Genomic DNA, 26072 nt, shown 5'->3' with positions numbered 1-26072 from the left:
ACTAGGAGAGAAGTTCACACCTGTGTGGTAGGACACTGGAACTCAAGTAGCACCATGGGGCTGGCACACTTCATGATGTTGAAATAAAACAACAGTGGCTTGTTCCTGTTTCACACACACACACACACACACACACACACACACACACAAGGGAGGTGGTTAAAGGGCACAGACAACAATGACCACATGTGCTCGCCTCAGTGTCTACTAGCATCACAGTCACTTTAGAATCCATGGTCGGAGGTCAACTTACTCTAATGGGGTGCCGGCCTGCCCACAGAACTGACCTCTGCTGTCTGTGGGGTAGATCACTTTCCTGGGGTCGCCCTGGGACCAGGCTAGGAAGGAATGGAGACGAATCATTAAACAACAAGTCTGTCAGAGCTGAAGAGGAGAGTTAAAGTGTGAGGGTTCTTCAGGAGTCGGAAGATTTGGGAGCTTTTGTTCAACAATCCATGCAATAACATTTCACCTTCTCCTCCCCGCTCACAGAAATGCAAAAAAAAAGTAACAGCGCACATTCAGTCAAGTCAAAGAGTTTCCAACTTACCGAGTATTCCCACCGCCACATAACCCAATATGGCCAGAATAAAGAGGATGCAGCACACAATGTCTGTGCAGCCCCTGCAGGGGAAAAAACAAACAAACACATACACTGGCAATGATGGAAAAATGCCTCTGCATTTTCAAAAACCATGAAACGCATGAATATTTTCACATCTTCACAAGAGGAACCAAGTGTGCGCACATCCAGAGAAAAATATTTAGGCGCAAGACAAAAATCGCAAAACATAGCACAAAGGAGTGAGGTCTGCACACTGAAATGCTCCCAATACTTATCTATTCCGCAACAGTTCAATCAATCAAGATCTTGGCCTTGGCCTGAGGAAGATCTGACAGATTGAAACGTTACTGAATAAATAAGTATTGGGAGCATTTCAGTGTGCAGACCTCACTCCTTTGTTCTCCGTTTTCACATCTTCCTCACCTGCTCTGGATTGGGCCCTTGAAGGTGGGGTCATACTTCCTTGGTTCACCTACACACACACACACACACACACACACACACACACACACACACACACACACACACACACACACACACACACACACACACAAAAAGAGAAAAGAATCTGCATTCATCATTTACTAAATGGGCTTTTAGCCTTGCTTCTCATGGGCCAAAGTCAGACTGGCGTGAGTTTTAACCGTGAAGAGCACACAGGTGCCGTTGTTTTTTTGACAGTGACTTCAGCTGAACCTTGCATCCAGCCCATAGACACAAAAGCACACGATATCTTAATGGGCCAGATTAAAAGGCCAGCAGAAACAGAGCTCCCTCTTTCCATCCATTGTCCTATCAGATGACTTTTCCCTGCAGACCGGCACGCCTAGCAACCCGACAAATTCCTCCTTGGTGACTAAGCTGAGGTAAACCCAACAAGAAGTGAAGATGACTTACCAGAAAACAGCCACTGGGGGGGGGGGGGGGGGATGCACTTAGGACATCAAAACATTTTTGTTTTGAAGGATTCACTGGCAAGTTTGTGCTTCATTTATGACACAACTATGAATTTCAAACTGCAGACACTGTTTCTCAAGGCAAAAGTTGAATTTAAATAGCTGCCACAAAGCTCTCCTCTGATGAGAAAACCTCCTTATAAAGCAAAGATTGGGTCTGTTTCAAATATAAAACAAAAAAGTGTCCTGTTTTTTTTTTTTAAATCAGCAGATTAAACATGCAGAACTATGGTGGTTTAGGCCTAGGTGTGCTCATGGCCTGATCGACTGCCTATAAATGATCATTCGATTCATTTGTGAAATAAATTATCGAAAGCTTCATCCTCTGTTGTAATAACCTCATCGGAAAATAGTATGGCAAGACCGAGTTTGTGAAATGCCCCCCATGTTGGTATAATCAGCAGTACACGGATGCGTGCATGTTCATTTTCGAGTCCGAGGGATAAGCAGGAGTCGCTTTAAGGACTGTAGGCAACTGATAAGTTTTCGCTGATAAAATTTTCAGACCTTAAAAGTGAACTCAAAGGTTTCCAAGTTAACTGTGTCAGAGCTAGTAAGGAGGTAAATCCAAACAAGCAATTACACAACCTACATCTGTAGGCTTTATGCACCAATTCTGTGTTGGGAAATGAGACTTTGGCCTAGAAAGCCATGATCTTGGTAATCGATCGATCAGCCAATACCTTGATAATCAGTGTGCACCACTACTGATGTGCAAGAGTGACTGGGACCATGCACCCTAGTCACTAGGCCTTGACAGACAAGTATGATGTTTTTGCTGGCGTCTTGGCTCATTAATAATGTATACAGCGAGGGTGATAATGCTGCAACATGCATTTACCAGACAAGCACTTAGCGAAGTTCAAATCCTACCGCAGCTCCTTCTGGAGAAAAGCCGAGAGAGGCTAGTTGTGGGGGGGGGGGGGGGACTCCCCTTCTTGATATCGTGGGGGGGGGGGTCGGTGGAGCTATGGCCTTATTTGACCTCCAAATGGATGTGCAAGCGTGTATCTGTGGGGAAATGTCAGTTTCACCCGTGCAACAACCGGAGGCACACATTTGACCACTCGTCACTGGAAACGCCCGTGAACCTGTAAATCATCCATTTAAGCCGCAACGGGTGACGTCACAAGCGCAATTCCCTTGTAACCGGCGACACTTGTATTTTGTTTGCAGTGGCGCCCCCAAGGGGTGGCCAGGGGTGGCCATGGCCACCCTGATTCTATCCCTGGCCCCCACCCCGCTGCCCCCCCCAGCCACGAGTCGCATATGCAGAATATGCTTCCGATTATGCACAATATGCTTCTATCTGATATCTTACCTTAGGTGCTGTTCATGTAAATCAATAATGTATAACTTTCCTAACTCTCATATTGACAGTTTTCCACTAGCCTATACAGTATACTATAACAGCATCATAGAATTCCCGAAATTCAGTCATGGCTTTAGGTTTCGGTGTGCCACCCCAAGATTTTCAGTGGCCCCATTTGCCCCCCCCCCCCTATGAAACATTTCTGGGGGCGCCGCTGCTTGTTTGGGGGGGGAAACACTGCGCCCGCTTTTTTCAGTCAGCTTCGTGTCCCCCTCGACGCACGCAGAGCCCGTTTGTGTCGACAAAGAGCGCAGATAAACTATCGGTTTGTCCTCGCGCACACCTGCATCAGCCATCCCCCCCCCCCGTCCCCCCTCCGCGACGCTCCACTTTCACTCAAAACCCGCCCGCTTCCCGTTCAACACACTTCCAGCGGGCGGGGGTCCAAGCAGCGGCGAAACCCACCGTTAAACACAAGCCGCGCCTAAGTTGCCGTTTCTCAGAAGGAACAACGAAAAGAGGGAGGGGGGGAGGGGGGGGAGAGGAGTTTCGTTTGAGTCAAAACAAAAGGAAAAAGGAGTAAGTTGGTTGTTACCATGCTTTCCATAGAACTCATCTTCCTCGGCCATCTTCAAATTCCAGGGGCCGAACGCGAATAAAACGGGAAATCCTTTCACCCCCTTTCCCCTGTTTGCTTCCTTTCCGCCCACCGTAGGTGTGCATGTGAATGGGTAAGGGGGGGGGGGGAGACCGGGAGAGAGACCGGTATTAAGAAGGGAGAAACCCGTCCAACCTGTCCTGTCTCTCCTCCACAGCAGCGACGCGACGCTCCGCTCCGCTCCGCTCCGGACTCCTCCGCCCTCCGCCGCCGCCTCCCAGCAACAGCTGCCGCCTCTCCAATCTGCGGTCCACCTGTTCACGCGCTTCTTTCTCTTCCGACACTTCTCTCTCTCACGCGCACACACACGCGCGCACACGCTGTCTCTCTCTGGTTTAATTCCTGTGTTCCAGTTGTTGTTGTTTTGTCCTGTCCCCGTTGCTCTTGTCCAGGGTGGAGGCAGCTTGGGCGGGCAGGTAGCCTGAAGCTAGCTCACGTTTACAGCGAGCGCTTGTGGGAGGGGGACTGAAAGTATGGAGGCGTGGAGGCGCAAGTTGTTGTCCGGGGGCACTGACCCCTCCCCCTCCTGTGGGCGGGGGGGGGGGCGGTAGAGACGATGAGGAATTTTGGGATATATGAAAAATACCAAGCAAAGCACGTGGAGGTTATTAACGATTAAAGACCTCCGTGTGGATGCAATGAAACAACACCAAGCTGCGCCTCCAACTGCGGCTGCATGGCAGACTGTGAGGTGGAGCCTGCTTTGTGCGGCAGCAGGTATGGAGGAGGACGGATGAGATTCGGGTGTGCAGGTTATTTCAGCCTAATGACTGCCGGTACCAACACAGCTGTTCTGGAGTAGACGAGGCCCCAACATTTTTTTTAACTCCCAGATCACACGATTTTGCAAATCTTTAAACAGTTCCGAAAAACGGGGCTTCAAGTACTCCAGCTGGCCTTTGTAACTTCAGACAGCGAGCGTACAGCTCCACTTCTATGTTGACACTTTTAGGCGTGTCGCCTCAGTCTTTGTTTACTACGCTTACTGTGTTTTTTGCCATCTTGTGGGCTCATAGTAGAAGTGCAACGGCTGGTTACACGGATTTATGGAGATTCCAAGAAGTCCTAAAGAGCCAAACCACATCCCTGCGACTGCCCCCCCCCCCTCTTTTTCCATTCGAACTCCTTCCATGATTGGCGTTTAATGTCGGAGAGTTTAAGAATTTCCCTCTGTTTTCCACATTCAGAAGGCAAAGATAATTAGGGATCGCTTGCTCCGAACGTGTGAACAGCCAGGGGACAGGGAAGGCTTTTACAGTGCACAGACACCAGGACAAAATGCTCCAAAGTCACTGTGCAGATGCTGACAGAAAGGGAACAGTGTGCCAAAAACGACTGAAAACTTCCATCCGGTCAATTCTCCTGTGTTGGTATTGCTCAATGGCAGGCCCAGCAGTCTTCATCCTCCTAGGGCTCTTGCGAGAAAACGGAGCCAATTATTTAAAAAATAAATAGATTTAAAAAAAAAACCAATACATGGAGCCCTTGCACGCAACACACGTTTGAACAGCAATTCACATTAATGGACTATTCCTCTTTCCTCCCTGTGAAACAATAAACACTGGAATGCTGCTTGCTGTAGGAGGGTTGGGTGGTAGTAGGCAACAGTTTTAATCTGTTCAACGCATCCTCTCCCAAGGAACCCGGTCTAGTTCCCATGGATCCCTATAGTGCATGTAACCCAAATCCCCCTCTGTATTCTCTAAAGTAATTACAATTACAGACACTCTTTGTTACAGGAGTAATGTTTTTTGACTGAGTTATGAAATGCCATACTGATTTGCAAATCATTCTCTACAAAGACACAAATCTATGAAGAAATAGTCCCCGTTACCTACCCAAACATTAGTCACAAATGTCTATCTTCGTTATTATCATTATCCATCCATCCATTTTCCGAACCGCTTATCCTGCTCTCGGGGTCGCGGGGATGCTGGAGCCTATCCCAGCAGTCATTGGGTGGCAGGTGGGGAGACACCCTGGACAGGCCGCCAGACTATCGCACAGGGCCAATGTACACACACACACACACACACACACACACACACATTCATACCTAGGGACAATTTAGTACGGCCGATTCACCTGATCTACATGTCTTTGGACTGTGGGAGGAAACTGGAGCCCCTGGAGGAAACCCACGCAGACACGGGGAGAACATGCAAACTCCACACAGGACGACCCGGGACGACCCCCAAGGTTGGACTACCCCGGGGTTTGACCTTCTTGCTGTGAGGCGACCGCGCTAAGCACTGTGCCACCATGCCGCTCTTATTATTATTATTAGCAGTAGTAGTAGTAGTAGTAGTAGTATGATGAAGAATTCACATGTGAGCAGCAAATTATGTGAAAAGAAGAACAACAAAAAAATCTAATAAAACTGTTTCATTGCTATTGGGCTTTGAAACACTGAGATGTTGGATTATATTTTCAAAAATGAATTGAGTAAGAGGACTCACCGTTGCCCTGATTGGCAAATATTGGTGGCTTATATAGTTGGAAGATGATCATAATGGCACATGTGTACCAAATATGGACCAGGGGCCCTCTTTCATCAATGGTTCATACATACAAATTTGCTCATAAACACCCATGGGATTTTTTTTGCCCTGAAATTTTGTCTCAGAGACCAGTGTTGAACTTTGTTAACCCCTGAATTCAGACACCAACTGACTAACACTGATGTCTTTGCAAGCCTGGGTGATTGCTTGTTGCAAGAAGTAGACAACAGATGTTAGGGGGAAGGAATTACAAACAACGTTAGGCTTTGTACGTGGCTGTCAGACAAACTTCAGGGTATAAAAAATTCCATGGGTGTGTAAGAACAAACGTGTGCCACCTCTTTAAAAGTGCAGAGATTTGCCCCCCTGAACCTTCACCTTCTGTAGCAACAGCCTATTTACTTTGGAACTGTTCTTCAGTTTTCCATCCATTATATCTTGTAACTACCCCTCACCTCCTTCGCCAAATTTACACTTTGTACACCTTAAGGTGCAAGGTCCAAGTTCAAGTTTATTTACGCGGGAGATAAAGCAACACTTTTTATGCAGTCTGCAAAAACCAGCCATTATCACACTACTGATTTAGCCCAAACAGCTAACAGGCTATTTAAAAAGCTAGAACTGGAAATCAAAAAGTAAAACAAGAGCCCTACCAATTTGTGACGCACGCAGCACATGTGACTACTTTCTGGCAATGGATACTATTTCCCAGCTCTGCTGCTGACAACTGATAACGCACAAGTGCTGCTGATATTGTGGCTAGCATTCAAATAGCTCTGGTAGCAAACCAAGGAGACATGCACGTTGCCCTACTACGTCTGCTGTGTAGTTTATTTTCAACTGCAAAAGTATCTATTTTTTTGAGCCTTTATTAAACTCAAGACAAGTTAAATAATACCTGCAATAAGTCACAGCACTACCACCGTGACAAGAAATATCATCGTGGACGTCCCCCTGTTCATTTTCCCAGCCTTAGTTGGTGTAATCTACTATTTTTAGGGCATCGCTTTGAGACAGTGAGGAACTTGATACTTGTCTCAAGGCTTAATACTGTGCAGCATGAAATGAAAACTCCAGATATAACACTTCTCATTCCTGCTCTCCTGCTTGATCCTTCTGGCAATTAACCAGCTATATCTTTACAGTGTTCACTCCTGGTGGGCACCGCTACTGACCTCAGAGCCAAATCTGGGCAAAACTTTAATCCCCTTCTCCTGTCAAAGAGGATGATAAATGATCACCCCCTAAAAACCAGCCCTCATCTCAGTGTGTGTATACTGGTGTGGCCACCTCGGCGAGACACTTCTGAGACAAGAGAGAAGAAGGAGGCCAGAGATCTGGCCCTCATGTAATCTTCAACAGGAAACTCAGCTTTAAGTATCGGTCCATCAGAGATTACTGAGATAATAAGCAAAACTGTATTGCAATTGATGCAAGCGCATTGCAAGAAAATGTGATCACATTTGCACAAAATTTACCTCTTTTTTTTCCAGAAGTAAACTCCTCAATTTGTTACCAATCATGAATAGCGCTGACCTCAAAGTGGATGACCAAGAGAGAACCTTTTAAAGAGCCTTCGAGAGGAACGAAGATGTTGTCAAAATGTTGAGAATGTGTATTGCCGTCAACAAAAAGTGACATCTATCAGCTGAGGTCAGCAGACAGCTACTGGTTGGTGTTGGTGGAGGCAGCTTATACTAGCTAGGCATATAAATAGACAAGGGTGTTCCCAGTGTTGGTTATGGGAGGTCCTGACGATTCTCAACCCCACACGTCAATTACAGAAACGTTTCTGTCCCGTTCTCCTCCTGTGAACTCGTTCTGCGTGATCTTAAACGCCTTTAAGTCTCCCAGACTGTCGCCTAGCTGGCCTAATCGCTGCAGGTAGTAATGCCACGGGATTTTGTTTGGGTTGTGCGACCATGATGAAGCATATTGAAGCGGAGGAGTGTGACTGCAAATGAAAGAGATTTTTCTGTGGGGGCACGGCAGACTGCTCAACAGAATGTTAAAGATCGTATGTCTGTGGGGTAAAAAGAAAACGCAATAGAAAGGAAATGGAAAGAGCCAAAAGCACACATTCAAAGACAGAGAGAGAAAAAACACAGAGATCAGAGGGAATCAGAATATGGGTTTCAACCACTCTTCTAAATATGGCTAGTAATTACATCTAATCTATAGCTGGGCATGGCTGCAGGCTGGTTCGGATCCTGTCATTGAGGTTTCTTGATATATCTCAGCCTAACATTACTCCAAGACGTGAAATAGTAGCGACTCTTACCGCCTGTTTACACATGCTGTATTTTTGCAGCGCTCTAATGGGGGCATGACACGTTAAGTACAACCTTATATATAAACTTGGTAATGGAAAAAAAAAAGTATGAACGTGGTGAGATCTCTAAAAGGTGACGATAAACGTACACTGTGAGTGCACGTGTTTCTCAAACTGAAAAATGTGCAAATTAAAGGAAACGTACGTTATGACATGACTTGGATCACAGCGGCGTATTTGCCGTTGGGGTGTTACGTTCCACGAACCACCTCTTTCGGTTCAAGCATCTAAAACTGCAATGAAGTGAGGAAATGGGTCATCACAACAAAAACATGACAGCGAAGGTCAACTTCACTAACGCACAATGGACACTTTTCAATTTGGATGGTCTTAAACCGCGGGGCGTGCCTGTCATTTTCATGCGAAACGTGACCATATGGAGTGTGTCTCGCTCAAAATGTTCCTAAAGCTGTTGACGTCCACGTTTTCTCAAAACACGAGCAGGCCTCGCATGTATTTCCTAAAAAGCCTACACCCACGGCTAATACAGTTACGTCGCTCCACTTTATCTTCCTGTTTACTTCCTTGTTATGATCTGATCTTATAAAATCAACAATCACAACTATCACAAACAATGCCGTGTACAGCGTGCCACATTTTAGGGCTGATATCAAGCTGAGAGGAAGAGGGTGTGCACAGTGAAAAATGAGGAAAACACTAGGCCTGCATAAATGGTTCAGTATTGCTGTCAGTTGATAGGAAGGAGGAGGGAGGTGACCATCAGGCTCCCTCATTTTATTTCTCTGCCCTACTTGACAACACCCTGCAGAGGCCACATGACCCTACTACACTGCAACCACATTACAGCCAGTACATTAATGTAGCACGTTTTCATTTAAAAACGTCACAGTAAATACACAGCGGTGCAACGATTTCTTCTGCGAAGAAAGAAAAACATCTCCAGAATTAGATTAAGAAGAGAATGCGTGCCATGCCCACCATGTGACAGGATGCGTCACTACTTACACACATTATAACAGGAAAGATCCTGTTACTTCATTACACGAGATGACTCTAAATGTGATTATTCTAAAAAATTTAAACCATCCCCAGAAGGGAGCAGCGATAATGTCTGCAACGTGAAAACAACTGATATCATATATGGCAAAGGTGAAATCTACATGTCCACGAATAATGCTTTAGGCATTTTCTTAATTAACTATGCTCTATACATAGCTGGGTATCGTATTTGTGTCTTAAATAAGGTGGGAGACAATCTCATGCTTGTCATACCAGTCTGGGGAATGTAACAGCAACTGGACAAGCAGAAGCTATACTGGGACATTGTATACCATAACAATACACCAGGCTCGTCTGACTAGCATCTCATCTGCTGTATCAAACACTGCACATGTCCCACTTCATGACCAGTTACTTAAAGAGATACAGGTTTTTACAAGGTACTGAAATTCAGGTTACTGTGCTATTATGCTACCGTGCACAAAAACTAAAAGCAAATATTTGAATCTTGCACATTTAATACAGCATGTCACCTGTATACAGTCAATCCTTGTGTTCTGAAGATAACAATAACACAACAATAACGCAACAATCTCCAGATTGTTGCGTTATTGTGTTGCTGTTAAGTACACTGAGAGCCACGAAACCAGAGTCAAATTCCATGTGTGCAAACTCACATGGCCAACAAATGTGATTCTGATTCTGGTGTCCAAATCCTCACCAGCGAAGGGCAAAACCCACAGGATGGGTTCATTTCTAAGGATAGTGTTTGCCGACCCATTCCGCACTACAACGCAGAACTGGACCGCAGCGCTTTAGCTAAGTCCCAACCAGGGTAAACTTACAACAATAAAACCAAAACACGAAACGTGTAAGACCAACATCATGTCCACGGCACGCACGTGAACCCGAGCGGTTGCATGGCTACAGTGAAAATCATCTCGCCTTGCGAAAATGTAACTATGGCAATGAGAGAGCCCTTTGCCAGATGAAGTCAAGCGTGGATGTTTTGGGCTTTAAATATTTTACCATATTTCGGTTTCTCCTCCAGTTCCATGATGAAGGGGTGTGTCTTCTGGTTCAGAAAAAACTCCAAACTATATCATAATTCCCAAACTTTGGCAAAGACTGTCGGGTCCCAGGTCTTCCTAATTTACACTTCGCTGAAGTCCGCTCCGAATCTGAACTGTTCTCGCTACATTTACAGAGAAATTCCTCAGGGGAGAATGGTGACCAATGAAAGCGGGAGACGCTTTGATTGACAAGTGAGCGAACGAATCGCTGGCCCGGTAGGAGTTCGCCCGCATGCATTCTATTCTTAACGGGACCATGGTCGTTTGTCGTACTGTTTAAGAATGTCACATAAACCTATTGTAAACTTTATGATTTTTAAGGTCGTGCCTAACAGAGCAAAAGATGATCCTATACCAGAAGATACAGGCTGTGATGCCACTGTATGTAAATCTTTTTCAAAATGCAACGTGTAAAGAGGTTATATAATAATTATAAACAGATACACAAACATATTTCCTCAGCACGGAGCAGTAAAGCTGTGACACTGGGAAAGGCCGCTGCCCCATGAAACACCCCAGTAATAAAATTGCATAACTTTTTCATTAGCGGTATAAAGTTCAACTTGATTTTAATTAGAAATGATTTTAATTCATCCATAATTCAATGTATAGCAAGTAAAGGCTGAATAGTCTGTACCTGCAGGGCAGTGAGAGTGAGGGCATGGCAGGACGCCAACTGCTATATCGTGCAGTATCATTTCAACTCTGCCTTTAAGCCCGTCATTAAAAAAAGAGGGATGCGACCCTAAAAACTGTGAAACCAAGCAGTGGCGATTTTAGACCCTTTTTAGGGGTGCTCAAACACCCCTAAATTTCATCTCAGCACCCCTAAAAATAATCAGCATAATAATAATTAATTAGCATTATTATCATTTTCTGAAATCATTTTAGCCCTCTCACATTAGATTTTGCGAACTTGTCTGTTAGAGACAAGTTCAAACGGCTTTGATTAAACACGTTTATGCTTAATGTCCAGTCCGTTACACACTCCGGTACAATAGGTGGCGGCATGCGCCTTTAGTCCGCCACATCAGTGAAAGGCGAAGAAGAAAGGAGCAAAAGACGACGCCGCGATTTACTCACGATAGTACATTTCATGGCGACTCCTAACACAAGTAAGTTGAAACGTTAGCAAATAAAATTGCTGAATGTTCCGAGAACGTTGGGTCAAATTGGCGTTATGACAGGACGTGTCTGGACTGGTTATACTTCCATTTTGTGTCAAAGACCGTTAGCTGACACAGTTCGCTAGAGGTTATCGGCTAATGTTAGCTCTCTGAGCTAGTTTGCTCGCAGTTTCCAGCTAAGGAGCTAACTGATGTTACAGTATTTTTTCATGGACAGTGAATTGAAGCATTGGAACAAAGGCTGACTCGTTGGAAATGTGTGTTTTTTTTCACTGATCTAAAAAAAAAGAAGACTGGATCGAGCAACTCGCGATACGAAGTGAAGCCGGCATGGGCGACTTGGCGGCCATCTTAGGTAGACCAAGAAACGACAAACTTGCATTAGAATTGCCCGCTAAAATGCCGACTTGCGGAGCATACAAGTGCTCTCACCGCACAGGGTCGAAAAAAAGTGGCAACTCAGGTAATATAACATTTCACAAGTAAGTACCCTTTCTTATTTGACTCTTGCATTTAAGATGCCATAGCAACTGCTGTTTTAAGATGCCTTGTCAAAATTTTTTCCCGAGCTGGCACCTCAGACGAGTGCGTGGAAGAATGACACAGCGCGTGCCGCTCGCGAGGGAGAGAGCGGTGCGTCCTGGCCTCATCAGGCCGCTGCTCGCCATCGCTGCAACACGCTAGCTCGCTACCTAAGAAAATGACAGTATTGTATACTAGGCTACTTTACGATCACCTATATGTGCAAGCAAGACTATTAAACTTTCCAATGAGTCTGTTGTTTGTAAACAACAGAGTCTCATATTCTTATATTGTGCAATCATGATCTTACATAACATTTAGAAGTTTTGTCAGCTGTTTTCGCAGCTTCTTGCCAGCTAGCTTCGCAGTGCATTCCTTGCCAAGATGATGCAGTGGTATCTTGCAATAATTACAAGATTACTCTTATAAGATTAAAAACATGATTATCCGCGACAGCAGTGTCGCACATGTGAGGAGCCAGCTCGGGATTTTTTTTTTGACAAATCAGGGCATCTTAAATCAGCAGTTACTATGGCATCTTGAATGCAAGAGTCAAGTAAAAAAGGGTACTTACTTGTGAAATGTTATATTATCTGAATTGCCACTTTTTTTTCGACCCTGTGCGGTTAGAGCACTGGTATGCTCCGCAAGTCGACATTTTAGCTGGCAATTCTAATGCAATTTGGTCGTTTTTTGCTCTACCTACGATGGCGCCGATCAAGTTCAATTGGCCTTCATAAATTGGTGGCACGGGATTATGGGATGCGCGATCCAGTTTTTTTTTTTAGATCAGTTTTTTTCATAGATTTGATATACGATTTTTTTTTGCACTAGAACGACAGGGATTTCACTCCTACCTAAGTCGACCATGGGCAGCAAAATGACCGCCGGTTTTTAAACTCTATATTCTGTCAAGATAAACACCCAATTGAAATGCTAATGCATTGCATATTGTAGCGAATTTGGGGGGGCAACCACAGGAACTGCCGCGGCCGAGACGCGAACCCGTATCGCCCGCACCGCAGGAGACACCGCTAACCGCTCGACTAAAGGGTTAGACCCATCAGGGAACGTGTCCATGCAGGTTACACTACCCCCCTCCTTCGGGGGCAGTGTATACGTATCTGCTCCTTAACGCCTCTGGGCGCATACGCTTCCGATGGCCTTACCATCCCACTTCTTACACCAATGTAGCGAATTAGGGGGGCAGCCCGGGAACCGTCGCCACAGCCGGGACGCGAACCCGTATTTCTCACTCCGCAGGCGACAACGTTAACCGGTCGACTAAAGGGTCCGACCCATCAGCCGGCGGCCAACGTGTCGACTTATCCATGCACGTTACAATATGTTAGTATGTCTGTTAGGAAACCACTGACACCAAAATTTACATTTTCACAACTATGGTACTATTTTTAAACAATTCAAACAGAGAGACAAAATTGAACAAGTAAAAATATTAGCTACTGAAAAACAAAACGGAAAACACATATTGCTAATCTAACAAACGTAACAAAACGTGAAGTGTAAAAAAAGAACTCAAAGTTAATATTAAAACAGCCCCAAACAACGAGCGGAACTTAAAAAAACTACTAGAACCGTGGGCGGTCATTTTGACCGCCGTGGTTTTTAAACTATATTCGGTCAAGATAAAATACCCAATTGAGATATTAATGCATTACATATGATAATACCCATATCCGTTATGAAACTAACTAACACCAAAGTTAACATTCTAACTTGTAATGATATTTTTCAAACAATTTAAAATGGCGGCTGTCCATACTGCAACGTGTCGGTGACAGTCATGCTGCGTCTGTAGCGGCGTCTGTAACCAGACATGTTGGCAATAATCAAAAATAAAATTTAAGACTATTCCTCTGCACTGGACAATGCTAGCTTTTTTCTAGGACAGAGCAATGAACACGTCATAAATAGTGACATGCCGCGCACGATCATGCGCAAATTACGAGACGGTCAAGGTTGACCGTCCATGGTCGTTTTAGGTAGATCTTATCGTAACTTTTAGGGGAATTCGGGGAGCAGCAGGTCTGTATCTTTTTTCCACAAAATTATTAAACTTTGAAAATCCAAAAACGGTCATAATGACCGTCTTGGTCGTTCTTTAAAGGAAAACAGCCAGGTTCAGGTGAGAGTAAGGTGGAAAAAAGACGTTATATCACTGTATTGCCCACAGCAATCCATTTAGCTTTAATTGGCTTATAATTTCTCTGTTTGGTTGTTACGTTTGCCTTTTGGTTGACAAGCACAAAGAGGGAGAGAGGAGGATGGAGAGGGAGTGAAGGCAAGAAAGCGGGATGGAGTCAGCATAAAGAGAGAGAGAGACCAAGAAGAACCAGGTGAGAAAATGATAATGCCAAGACAGCTGCTGTATTGCCCACAGCAATCCATTTAGCTTTAATTGGATTATAAATTCTCTGTTTGGTTGTTACGTTTGTCTTTTGGTTGACAAGCACAAAGAGGGAGAGAGGAGGATGGAGAGGGAGAGAAGGCAAGAGAGCAGGATGGAGTCAGCATGAAGAGAGAGAGAGAGCAAGAAGAACCAGGTGAGAAAATGATAATGCCAAGACAGCTGCTGTTTTGCCCGTATTCATTGTAGTGGATTCCTCAATGAATTCACATCACTAAGCAGTGTATTGATATACTGTTATTAAATGTGTATTCTCCCCAACCTCCCTTTACATTTATTTACACCACAAATACTTTTGTTTGTTTGTGTCTTTGTTAGTTGCTTTGGATAAAAGTGTCTGCTAAATACCTGACCTTTACCTTTGGTTTATTTATTAACAGAGTGTAAGCCAATGTAATTTTCCAGTTGAATACAACATTTTTGTGTGTGATTGTCAGTGCAAAGCGGAAGAGAGGCAGATGCACAGAGAGAGGACGGAGAGAGAGAGAGCAAGAGCAGGAAGAACGAGGTGAGAAAGTGGACAGATACTGAAGTCAAAATTGTTAAAGTGGCAAAACAGTAACTTAAACTGAGAAAAAAAGCATTCCATTCACAAGATAATCCCCCCCTTTTTTTCTCCCCAATTGTATTTGGCCAATTACCCCACTCTTCCAAGCCGTTCCAGTCACTGCACCACCCCCCTCTGCCGATCCGAGAAGGGCTGCTGACTAGCACATGCCCCCTCCGATACATGTGGAGTCGCCAGCCGCTTCTTTTCACCTGACAGTGAGGAGTTTCACCAGGAGGACGTAGCGCATGGGAGGATCACACTATTCCCCCCAGTTCCCCCTCCCCCCTGAACAGGCGCCCCGACTGACCAGAGGAGGCGCCAGTGCAGCGACCAGGACACATACCCACATCTGGCTTCCCACCTGCAGACACGACTAATTATGCCTGTTGGGACGCCCGACCAAGCCGGAGGTAACATAGGGATTTGAACCGGCAATGCCCGTTTTGGTAGGCAACGGAATAGACTGCTACGCCACTCGAACGCCCCCAAATCACAATATACACTCACCAGCCACTTTATTAGGCACACCTGTCCAACTGCTCGTTAACGCAAATTTCTAATCAGCCAATCGCATGGCAGCAACTCAATGCATTTAGGCATGTAGACATGGTCAAGACGATCTGCTGCAGTTCAAACCGAGCATCAGAACTGGGAAGAAAGGTGATTTAAGTGACTTTGAATGTGGCATGGTTGTTGGTGCCAGACGGGCTGGTCTGAGTATTTCAGAAACTGCTGATCTACTGGGATGTTCACGCACAACCATCTCTAGGGTTTACAGAGAATGGTCCGAAAAAGAGAAAATATCCAGTGAGCGGCAGTTCTGTGGGCGAAAATGCCTTGTTGATGCCAGAAGTCAGAGGAGAATGGCCAGACTGGTTCGAGCTGATAGAAAGGCAGCAGTAACTCAAATAACCACACATTACAACCGAAGTATGCAGAAGAGCATCTCTGAACGCACAACACGTCGAACCTTGAGGCAGATGGGTTACAGCAGCAGAAGACCACACCGGGTGCCACTCCTGTCAGCTAAGAACAGGAAACTGAGGCTACAATTCGCACAGGCTCACCAAAATTGGACAATAGAAGATTGGAAAAACGTTGCCTGGTCTGATGAGTCTCGATTTCTGCTGCGACATTCGGATGGTAGGGTCAGAATTTGGCGTCAACAACATGAAAGCATGGATCCATCCTGCCTTGTATCAACGGTTCAGGCTGGTGGTGGTGGTGTAATGGTGTGGGGGATATTTTCTTGGCACACTTTGGGCCCCTTAGTACCAATTGAGCATCGTGTCAACGCCACAGTCTACCTGAGTATTGTTGCTGACCATGTCCATCCCTTTATGACCTCAGTGTTCCCATCTTTTGGTGGCTACTTCCAGCAGGATAACGCGCCATGTCATGAAGCTCGAATCATCTCAGACTGGTTTCTTGAACATGACAATGAGTTCACTGTACTCAAATGGCCTCCACAGTCACCAGATCTCAATCCAACAGAGCACCTTTGGGATGTGGTGGACCGGGAGATTCGCATCATGGATGTGCAGCCGGCAAATCTGCAGCAACTGCGTGATGCTATCATGTCAATATGGACCAAACTCTCTGAGGAATGTTTCCAGTACCTTGTTGAATCTATGCCACGAAGGATTAAGGCAGTTCTGAAGGCAAAAGGGGGTCCAACCCGGTACTAGCAAGGTGTACCTAATAAAGTGGCCGGTGAGTGTAATTTTACATGCATTTCATGGATAATACCATCCTGCGTGTCTCCTCCTCGGGTGCAGCTCCAGGCAGGGGCCTTGGTCCCTGTGGCAACCAGACCAAGCCCTCCCAGCCAGACACCCTTGACTAGGCTTGGACGCATAGGCGCCTACACTATAGGGCAAATCCGGCAGCTGCCCCTCCACTATGAGAATGGGGGGGCTCCACTTTTCACCCCTTTTAAAAGTCAAAATGCTGTAAAAAAATTAATCTAACATATTCAATTTAACATTTAATTAAAAACAGAATAAATATCTGTTCTGTCTGCATTTAGATAGTTGCATTTACTCATTTGCTCCACCCCCGCATTTCCAAGTCATGTGGTATATTCCAACTGGCGCTAAAAATAGTCACGCCACTACGCAGTGGCAGCCACAGTCCGACAGATTGGCAATTGAGTGACAGCAGGCAAGCATGAAATGCCAACGAACGCTCCACAATTTATGGGCCAAAAAACAGCACAGGTATGTTTCTCTGAAGACCTTAACCAAAGATACTTATACGAAGATGGGCGACTCTGTATAAGCGCTCGGAGTCCACTTTTCAGACCACGTAACACCAAATCAGAAAATTCCAGGCGGGTCATGTGCACAGCGGTTAGCAGCCAGCTAGCTAGCTAGCTAACGTTAGCGAGCTGCTAACCTCTAGCTAGCTTGCTAGATAACAATCAGAATATCTACTGTGCACTTGAAATGATTGGCGAGTCCTCTGTTTCACAAACACAAACATAATTAACTGATACGTTAGGTTTTGATAAAGCCTAACACAGAAACCACAAAACCACGAATATATACTAACACGAAGCTAACTTAGATGTCCAATCAGGAAATTAGAGCCTCACTCGACCAATGGGGTGGCGGCTTTGGCCTACGTCCAGATGGGATATGTAGTCCAAATAGCAAACTTGCGTTTTTGCGAAAATAAGAGTATGACTAGAATGTTCGTTTTCACCGTATTGCTTTACAAACGTAGCTAATACAGTTAATAGAATCCATGTTTTGAACATTCTATCTGTAGAGTTATGGTGTGGTCACTTTAAATTACAGGCGAGTACTAATGACGTACACAAGTGGCGACCTCAGTGGTAACATAGCACGAGGGGTGATAGAGGCAGTCAACGTGTGTACAACTTAACCGGGCTACTGTGGAGTTTATAGGCACATTACATGGTGTCAGAAGTGGGATAATGGCTCAAGGGCTTCGTCGCATTGACCCCTTAATTTTCGATGACAATATTGCCGATAACTGGCAGAAATTTGACAAGGAATGGAGAATTTATTGCAACGCGGCGCTGTCGGATAAATCAAAGAAAGTGCAAGCCTACACGCTCCTAAACCTCGCCGGTCCTGAGGCTGTTGAAAAATCGGAATCATTCATTTACGAAGACGGAGAAAGTCACAAAGATCCAGAGGTTCTACTGGAAAAGTTTGCTGAATTGTACTTGCCTGCAAAAAACATCATTATGGACAGGCATGCTTTCAACACTGATAGTCAAAAGCCTGGTGAGTTAGTTCAAGCTTACATCTCCACTTTGAAAACACTGGCTAAGAAATGTGATTTTGGCGCGCTCCGCGACGAATTGATAAGGGATCGCATTGTGTGTGGCATAGAAAGTGACTTTGTCCGCAAGCAGCTACTCCATGAAAAGAATCTCACCCTGGAATTAGCGATAAGTACCTGTATGCTCCATGAACAGTCAAAAAGGAGCTCCAAGGAGTTAAAGAAAGAAGCGGATGTGTGCGCTATTCAGAAAACTCGCTGTGGCAACTGCAATGGACAACACGCTCCTGACCGTAATAAATGTTATGCATTCAGTAAACAATGCAATAATTGTGGCAAACTCAAGTTTGCTAAACGCTGCAGATCCATACCAGCATGGCCCATAGTTGGCGCCAAAGCTCCCAGTCAATACAGAAAAAGCCAGATAGAGTGAACGAACTGACCACACAACCAGACAGTGCTTTGGATGATACTTTTTATTGTGACCCAGTTGATTCACCCACTCAGAAAGGAGAAATTTTCACAACGCTGAAACTGAAAAGTGGAAAAGGGGCAACTGAAGGTAAAAGTGGACACTGGTGCCAAATGCAATGGGATGTCCAAACGCATGTTGCATGCAGTTGACTGCACAATCCATGTGAATGCAGATGAAAGAGTCAATCTTGTGGCTTATGGGGGTGAGACAATTAACACAGAGGGCACAGCAATACTACACTGTCTGCAGGGGCAGTTCAAATTTCATGTGGTCAATAGGGATGTGAGACCATTGCTAGGACTATAAGACGGTGTTGCCATGGGACTCATACACCTTGGACCTGACATCCACACCCTACAACAAGAAGCACCAGAGGTATGGGAATACAAAGACCTGTTTGATAGCAACACTCTAGGTAAATTGCCAGTCATATCACATGAGGCTAGATGACACTATTGCTTCTACAGTGTGTGCGCCTCACAAGGTTCCAATAGCCATGAAAGAAAAGGTCAAAGCAGAGCTTGATCGAATGACTGCACTTGGTGTCATAGTGCCAGAATATGAGGCCACAGAATGGGTGTCCGCCATGGTTGCAGTCAAGAAAAAAGATGGAACTGTGAGAATTTGCATCCACCCAGTGCACCTGAACAAGGCCCTTCTCAGACCATGTAACCCCTTGAAATCTATCGAACAAATCATTGCAGACATGCCTGATGCTTAAGTTTTCAGTATTCTGGATGCCAAATGCAGTTTTTGACAGATCCCTCTAGATGAAGCTTCCTCAAAGCTTATAGCTTTCATGTCACCCTATGGCCGCTATAGGTTCCTGAGAATGCCATATGGCATCTGCACAGGCAGTGAGGTGTTCCAAAATGTGATGGAGCAACTGTTCACTGGACAACCCTGTGAGATTGTAGTAGAAGATATTTTAGTCTGGGGACATACAATGCAAGAACATGATGATCGTCTGAGACGGGTATTGAACAGAATTCGGGCCATCAACTTGAAGCTCAACCCCGACAAATGCAAATTCAGAGTCCGCTGTGTCCACTCTGCTAACCGCTGATGGTGTCAAGCCAGACCCTGAAAAAATTAAAGCAGTTTGCGACATGTCAAAACCGCAGGGCAAAAAAGCCCTGCAGCAGTTCTTAGGTATGACAAACTATCTGTCAAAGTTTATCCCTCAATACAGTGAGGTTACTGGTCCCCTGAGACAACTGATACACCAAGATGTGGAGTGGACTTGGCATGAAGCCCATGATGCAGCATTCAACAAGCTGAAATAAGCAGTGATAAACCCACCAGTTCTACAGTTCTTTGACATATCGAAGTGGTCATATCAGCTGATGCATCAAAACATGGTCTGGGTGCAGTGTGTCTCCAGCAAGGGAGGCTTGTGGCATTCGCATCACGTGCCCTCACACCCACTGAGTCAAGATATGCACAGATTGAAAAAGAAATGCTGGCTCTCATCTTTGCAACCAAGAAGTTCCATGATTTCATCTATGGACGTCCTGTCACAGTTGAAACCGACCGCCAGCCTTTAATAACAATTCTGAGGAAACCGCTTCACACCACATCACCTCGCCTGCAGGGCATGATGTTGAAATTACATTGCTACAACCTGGATGTGATTTATAAATGCGGTAAGGAACTTTTTGTTGCTGATGCTTTATCATGTGCACACCTACCAATGACTGAGCCTGCACTTACTGATGACCTGTTGGACATCATGACAGTCCAAGTGCTCTCCTCACATCTCACAGATGATCTGAGAAATGCTGTGGAGAGGGGTGTAATGTGTCAACAGCTCTGACATTATCCTGCACGGCTGGCCTAACACCTCAAGAGAATTACCCCACGCTCTGCATCCCTTCTTTTCAATGAAGGAAGAGTTGGCTGTCGAAGATGGACTTCTGCTCCATGGACAAAGACTAATAATACCCCCTGCACTGCAAAAGTTTTATGTTGGACAGCTGCACCAAGGCCATCCCGGTATCGACGCCACCAAACGCAGAGCTCGGGAGACCATGTACTGGCCCTCAATGTACTCAGACATTGAGAGGGAGGTGTCTCGCTGTGCGGCCTGCAATGCTCTCACACCTCACCACGCAAAGGAACCACTGCACCTTCATGAAATCCCAGACCTTCCATGGTCATTCACTGCAGCAGATATATTCGAATGGCATGCCAAAATGCATTTAGTGGTTGTGGATTCTTACTGACCTCTCTGATATGAAAAGCACCACAGTCATCGCAAAGCTGAAGCGACACTTCACAACACATGGTGTTCCTCATACCCTCATGACTGACAATGGAACCCAATTCACTGATGAGGACTTCTCAGACTTTGCACAGACGTGGGACTTCAGACACATGCAGAGTAGTCCTCATTTCCCGCAATCAAATGACCTTGCTGAGCATGCTGTACGATCCGCTAAGCACCTCCTGGAAAAGTGCTACCGTGATGGCATGGACATCCAAGCTGCTCTCCTCCATGCTCGCAACATTCCCCGTGATGGACTCCCCTCTCCCGCTCAGCGCCTTCTGTCCAGACGGACCAGAACATTCATACCAGTGACCAAAGCCATGCTGCAGCTGGCTATCCACACTAATGTGAAAGCTGCTATCACAAAAATGAGGATGAGGGGGAAAGCATATCATGACCGCAATGCCTGGCGCCTCCCATCATTAAGTCCAGGTTAAACCGTCAGGGTGCAGACTGCACGTGGTTTTGACAGGTTAGCAATAGTAGAGGGCCCAGCCCATCAGCCTAACAGCTACATAATAAAATCCTAAGGAACCAACTACATCAGGAATCGGCGACACCTTCTCCGAGTTGATGAGCCCCCACCGGCAATCTCAGAGGACGACCTGCCACAAATTCCCGCTTAGGCGGCACCTGATAGAGAAGCTGTCCGCGCTGACACCGCACCACTCACACCGTCCATTGCCACACCAGAAATCACCTCAAGTGATTCAGGTGGTTGACAACCTTTGGTGACTCGCTCAGAAATCACCTCAAGTGATTCAGGTGGTAGACCACCTGTGATGACTTGCTCAGGAAGAGTCAGCCACCCCAACCAGCGTTATCGGAAGAGGGGGAATGTAGAGTTATGGTGTGGTCACTTTAAATTACAGGCGAGTACTTATGACTTACACAAGTGGCGATCTCAGTGGTAACGTAGCACGAGGGGTGATTGAGGCAGTTCACGTGTGTACAACTGAACCGGGCTACTGTGGAGTTTATAGGCACGTTACACTATCCATGTTCAGTTTTAAGCAAATACTAATAATATGGGTTCCACCCGGTTCTCTCGAATGCATTGCAATGAGGAAAAAATAGACAGATTCTCTGTCTAAATTACTGTCTAAAACTGGACTCCGAATATCCGGGTTAGTCGAGCCTCTCGGTCTGAGACTCTGCCTTAACCGTGTAACCACTGGGTGAAAGGCAGTTGTGTTAGCCAACTGTTATTATTATTAAAGTAAGTTAGGCTAGGTGAACGTTAGGTTGTCTTCATGTTGGCGAGCTATTTAGCAAAGCAGATAGCAAAAGAGTTAAATTGTCTTTTGCTATCTGACTGTGTGGCCGAGTTTCAGAAATGGAGAAAAAGTTATTTCTTGAGGTTTGTGATTTCAGTGACACCTCTCCTGTGTTTATAGAATATTGAAGATGAAGGACAGGATGTTACAGAGCACAGCCAAACCCAGCAGCAGCATGTTAAAGAGCACATGCGATGAGAGGGTCTAAGAACAGGATGTCGTGTTGCTGTTAAGTCCACTCAGGCAAATTTGTAATTTGTGATTTGGGCTATACAAATAAAATTTACTTGACTTGACAGCTAATGCCAGCAGCAGCACATTACAGAGCACAGCCAAAGCCAGCAGCGGCACATTACAGAACACAGCCAAAGCCAGCAGCAGCATGTTACAGAGCACAGCCAAAGCCAGCAGCAACACGTTACAGAGCACAGCCAAAGCCAGCAGCAGCATGTTACTGAGCACAGCCAAAGCTAGCAGCAGTATGTTACAGAGCACAGCCAAAGCTAGCAGCAGTATGTTACAGAGCACAGCCAAAGCTAGCAGCAGTATGTTACAGAGCACAGCCAAAGCCAGCAGCAGCATGTTACAGAGCACAGCCAAAGCCAGCAGCAACACATTACAGAGCACAGCCAAAGCCAGCAGCAGCATGTTACAGAGCACAGTCAAAGCTAGCAGCAGTATGTTACAGACAGGGGAAGGGCAGCTCAATCAGAACCACAACCGCACGTAATGAACATGGAAAGATAAATGAAAGAGATGTGCATTTGAAAACCCAAATTCTACCACCATTCAATATCGCTTTGAAAAGTCTGCAAATGTCTTAAATAAAATGTTAATATATTAGGACTTAAATGTTATTAGGCTAAATTAAATTAATGATGTCTTAATTTAAATATTATATTTTATCTGATTTATTCATTCATTTCTGCTCCAGCACTAATTTTTAATAGCCCATACAACCTTAAGCCTAATTGCTTACCTCCATGTTGAACTTCATAAGCCTATACTTTTCTCTGTACTGTACTTACCGGCTACACTTAGCTGTTGGTAAAATTCCTATTCTAGATTAACACACCTCCCTTATACTTCTGTCATACTTACCTTTAGAGAAAAATCCAAGCAAATGCTTGTGCTTACCTCTCTAAATCACTGTGGGAAAAAGTAATGGTTAGTTTTATTACAGTACCCAATCACTTATCATGATAGCTTACCTATCTAGTGCTAAACCTACCCTTTTCCTACCTAATACTTACCTCTGCACTGAACCAAATATACTGTATAGCTCTGTGTGAATAACAGAGTAAAGAATACTAGTGTATCTTTGACAAAGAAATTGTCATGACCAACAATGTCAAAGAGAGAACTTAGATCAGCCTACATTGGACATTACATTTGAGGCAGTATATAAACAGATAACAGATTTTTTTATTATTACAGGGAATATCAGCCCACATCAGCCCAACAATCTTTCCCAAGTCAGACTGTAGACGATCTTTCAGATATGCCTGGTTTTCAAACGTCACCTAGCTAGAGTGGGATTCAGATTGTGGAAAAAGCCTTCTGTCACCCCTGCAGAATGTCAGATAGACTTCAGCGGATAAACTTTTCAAAATGTAAAGAGGAATCATTTGTCTCTAATGGTTTTAGCAACTGTAAAAATGCCACAAGCAAATTGCAAAAGCATGAAAGATCCCATGCACATAAGAAAGCAACAATGAAATGTAGGAGCTTTGTCACTGCTCACACTGTTGTGTGTACTCTTAAATCTAAGGCTTCCAAGGATGTACAAACATCACAGATTTGCTTGCTGAAAATAGTGGAGTCACTCCAATTCCCCACTCGTCAAGAAATTGCTATTCGTGGCACAACGATATATCCAGCAATTTTTTTCAGTTGTTGCAGTTGAGGGCACAAGATTCTCCAGAACTTGCCCAGTGGTTATAAAGAAGGCAGAAGTGGCTTGGACCTGATATTGAGAATGAAATGTTGCAACGTATGTCAAATGCTGTGCTTTGAGAAACTGCAAAGGACATCAAAGGGAATTAGTTTTTCTCTCTTATAGTTGATGAAACAACAGATCTGTAAAAAAAACAACAAGTAACCATGATATTACATCATGTCAGTGACCAATTTGAGATTTTAGAAGAATTTATAGGTCTGTATAATACTGACAAAACCAATGCAGCTACCGTTACAAAAAGTGTTAAAGACGTTCTGCTGAGACTGCTGAGACTAGCTAACTGTCGAGGACAGTGTTACGATGGTGCCAGCTCTATGTCAGGACGCTACTCAGGTGTTAAAGCAAGGATTTTGGATGAACAGTCGAATGCTTTTTAAGTCCACTGTGCTTCACATGTACTGAATTTAGTGCTACAAGATGCCACGAGGTCGGTCAATATGGTCAGAGATACCATAGACTTTGTCCAAGCTTTTGTTAACTTTGTACGTGACTCACCCAAAAGGCTGGCCTTTTTTACCTACCTTCAAAATGACAGCAAGGTACCTTCTTTGCGACCATTGTGTCCAACAAGATGGACTATGCGGTGCTCATCAATTCGCAGTGTTGGAGAACTACTGCAATCTACAGCAAGCACTTTATGAATTATCTAGAAATGATAGAGGGCAGTCTGGCAGTAAAGCTTCTGGTCTTTTGCGGCGTCTTAAAAGATTTCGAAATCATATTTGGCTTAGTAATATGTGAGGAAATATTCTCAAAGTCAGAGGAAGTTAGCAGAATCCTCCAGAGGCAAGACATAACTGTTGCTGAAAGCAAAAGAGCCACTGACCATTTGAGAACCACTCTGACACGGATGCAGTCGGCTGAGAGTTTTAAAAATGTGTGCGATGTGATGACTTAAATGTTACAAAACCCTCTCTACCTAGACACAAGAAGCTCCCAAGAAAACTTGCTGAGGATGATGAGATGGCAACAAGCACCCCCCCCCCCCAGACAACATCCCAGAATACTTAAAGGAGAAACACTGGGATCCCATGGTCTCCGATTGAAACCATTGATCGACGATTTCACATTGAAGGGTCAGATGTAAATAACTGTTTGGAGAAACTTGTAATAAAAGCAGTAAAAGGAGACAACTCCTCAATTGAAATGGGGATAATTTTAAAACATTACTCATCTGATGTAGGTGCTAACAGACTGCAAGTTCAGTTGAGCATGTTACCTGATTTAGTACCCCAGAAGGACAAGGATACCAGTGATGGAAAAATGATTAAAACTGTTATTAGTACACTAAAAGACTTAGGAGATGCATCTACTATTTTCAGTGAAGTGAAAACTTTGATGAAAATCCTCTTGGTCCTTAAAAGCTCCTCTGCTTCAGCTGAAAGGAGTTTCTCAGCTTAGAGACTAATTAAAACATACCTACGTACCACAATGACTCAGTCAAGATTGAACAGTGCTGCTCTGCTCCATATACAGAAAAAACGAATGGACAATCTCAATCTTAAAGAAATAGCACAAGAGTTCACAGTTCAGTCCACTGTAAGAAAGGACACTTTTGCTGTGTTCAGTAAAGACTAAATATGTTGCCCTGCACCCTTTGATAAACTTTAAATGCGAGATTATTGCTCAGGATGGTGTAGTGGACAGGGAGAATTGTGGAAATATGGATATGCTGGTAATATATAACAAGCCATTTGAATCTTTTTGTAATCTGTTGGAGGACTATACTATATTCTAGAACTATACTCAGTCATTGGTCATCCCAAGTAAGTCTATCAGAAAATTTTGAGGCAAGGCTGTCTAGCATGATGTTATTGTTTGTGTAGAGTGGGAAATTGACACCTCATTCTAA

General features: G+C 44.7%; 1 protein-coding gene across 3 annotated transcripts in view; it reads right to left on the bottom strand.

The window, feature by feature from the left end:
* The window catches only part of LOC130118951 (choline transporter-like protein 2), a 31669-nt gene extending 21205 nt beyond the window's left edge, over positions 1-10464 (bottom strand). Inside the window, exons 1-5 of one of the 3 annotated variants that reach the window (XM_056287289.1) lie at positions 10314-10464; positions 989-1037; positions 551-624; positions 254-338; positions 21-105 (exon numbers count right to left, since the gene is read on the bottom strand). In XM_056287289.1, coding sequence (XP_056143264.1) covers positions 21-105; positions 254-338; positions 551-624; positions 989-1037; positions 10314-10341 — 321 coding nt within the window. In that variant the 5' untranslated portion in view covers positions 10342-10464. Of the gene's footprint in view, positions 1-20; positions 106-253; positions 339-550; positions 625-988; positions 1038-3428; positions 3902-10313 lie in introns of those variants that run through there. The other 2 variants (XM_056287290.1, XM_056287291.1) reach the window with 2 other exon arrangements.
* Positions 10465-26072: the final 15608 nt, after the last annotated feature.

The sequence above is a fragment of the Lampris incognitus genome, chromosome 10 (assembly GCF_029633865.1).
Source record: "Lampris incognitus isolate fLamInc1 chromosome 10, fLamInc1.hap2, whole genome shotgun sequence".
Taxonomy (NCBI): Eukaryota; Metazoa; Chordata; class Actinopteri; order Lampriformes; family Lampridae; genus Lampris; species Lampris incognitus.
This window is presented reverse-complemented; position numbering and strand designations above follow the sequence as displayed.